This window comes from Austrofundulus limnaeus, unplaced genomic scaffold (assembly GCF_001266775.1).
Source record: "Austrofundulus limnaeus strain Quisiro unplaced genomic scaffold, Austrofundulus_limnaeus-1.0 Scaffold1676, whole genome shotgun sequence".
NCBI classification, from domain to species: Eukaryota; Metazoa; Chordata; class Actinopteri; order Cyprinodontiformes; family Rivulidae; genus Austrofundulus; species Austrofundulus limnaeus.
In genome coordinates this window covers 16,908-18,612 of record NW_013954078.1, presented here as the reverse complement: position 1 = coordinate 18,612, position 1,705 = coordinate 16,908, and the positions used below count along the sequence as shown (strand labels likewise).

At 44.2% G+C, this 1,705-nt stretch overlaps 1 protein-coding gene across 1 annotated transcript in view; it reads right to left on the bottom strand.

Annotated features, from left to right (window-relative positions):
• Positions 1–453: 453 nt before the first annotated feature.
• LOC106536082 (RNA-binding protein 25-like) overlaps positions 454–1,705 on the bottom strand; it is a 7,620-nt gene continuing 6,368 nt past the window's right edge. Inside the window, 1 exon segment of the mRNA XM_014033254.1 lies at positions 454–620. Coding sequence (XP_013888708.1) covers positions 454–620 — 167 coding nt within the window.

Below are 1,705 nucleotides of genomic sequence, written 5' to 3'. Positions count from 1 at the left end.
TCAATCTCTCTCTCTCTCCCTCGATGTCTCGATCTCTCTCTCTCTCTCTCTCGATCTTTCTCTCTGTATTCCTCTCTCGTTCAATCTAGATCTCTCTCTCAACATCTCTCAATCACTATCGATCTCTCTCTGTCTCTCTCTTTATCTCTCTCTCGATCTCTCGATCTCTCTCGGTCTCTCTCTCAATCTCTCTCTCAATCTCTCTCATCTCTCGATCTCTCTCGGTCTCTCTCTCGATCTCACTCTCTCTCTATCTCTCTCTCTCTCAAACTCTCGATGTCTCGATCTCTCTCTCTCTCAATCTCTCACTCTGTATCCCTCTCTCGGTCTGTCTCAATCTCTCTCTCAACATCTCTCGATCACTATCGATCTCTCTCCCGATCTCTCTCTCTCTATCTCTCTGTCTCTCTCTTTATCTCTCTCTCGATCTCTCGATCTCTCTCGGTCTCTCGCTCAATCTCTCTCTCTCTCAATCTCTCTCTCTGTCGAACTCTCGATTTCTCGATCTCTCTCGATCTCTCTCTCTGTATCCCTCTCTCGGTCTCTCTCAATCTCTCTCTCTGTCTCTCTCTTATTCTGTCTCTCGATCTCTTGATCTCTCTTGGTCTCTCTTGATCTCTCTCTCAATCTCTCGCTCAATCGCACTCTCAATCTCTCTCGGTCTCTCTCTCGATCTCTCTCTTAATCTCTCTATCTCTTGCTCAACCTCTCCCTCAATCTCTCTCTCAATATTTCTCTCGATCTCTCTCTCTCTCTCTATGTCTCTCTCTCTCAATCTCTCTCTCTCGATCTATCTGGATCTCTCAATCTCTCTCTATCTCTCGCTTGATCTCTCTTTATCTCTCTCGCTATCTCTTTTGATTTCTCTATCTCAATCTCTCAATGTCTCTCGATCTCTCTCTCTCTAACTCTCTCTATCTCTCTCGATCTCTCTCTCTCTCTAGCTCTCTCGATCTATCTGGATCTCTCTCAATCTCTCTCTATCTCTCTCTTGATCTCTCTATATCTCTCTCGATCTCTCTTTATCTCTCTCTCAATCTCTTTTGATCTCTCTCTCTCTCAATCTCTCAATCTCTCACGATCTCTCTCTCTCTATCTCTATCTCTTTCAATCTCTCTCTCAACCTCTCTCGATCTCTATCGAACTCTCTCTCTCTCAATCTCTTTCTCTCTCGATCTACCTCTCTATTGATCCCTCGATCTCTCTCAGTCTCTCTCTGTCTCTTTCTTTATCTCTCTCTCGATCTCTTTCAGTCTCTCTCTCGATCTCTCTTTCAATCTCTCTCTCTATCTCTCGATCTCTCTCGGACTCTCTCTCGATCTCTCTCTCTCTCAATCTCTCTCTCTCTCGAACTCTCGTTTTCTCGATCTCTCTCTCTGGATCTCTCTCTCTGTATCACTCTCTCGGTCTCTCTCGATCTCTCTCTCTTGATCTCCCTCTCTGTCTCTCTCTTTATCTCTCTATCTYTCTCTCAATCTCTCTCTCTATCTCTCTCAATCTCTCTATCTCTCGCGCAATCTCTCTCAATATCTCTCTCGATCTCTCTCTCAATTTCTTTCGGTCTMTCTCTCGATCTCTCTCTTGATATCTCTATCAATCTCTTGCTCAATCTCTCACTCAATCTCTCTCTCAATATTTCTCTCGATCTCTTGATCTCTTGATCTCTCTCTATATATATCTCTCTCAATCTCTCTCTCTATCTCTC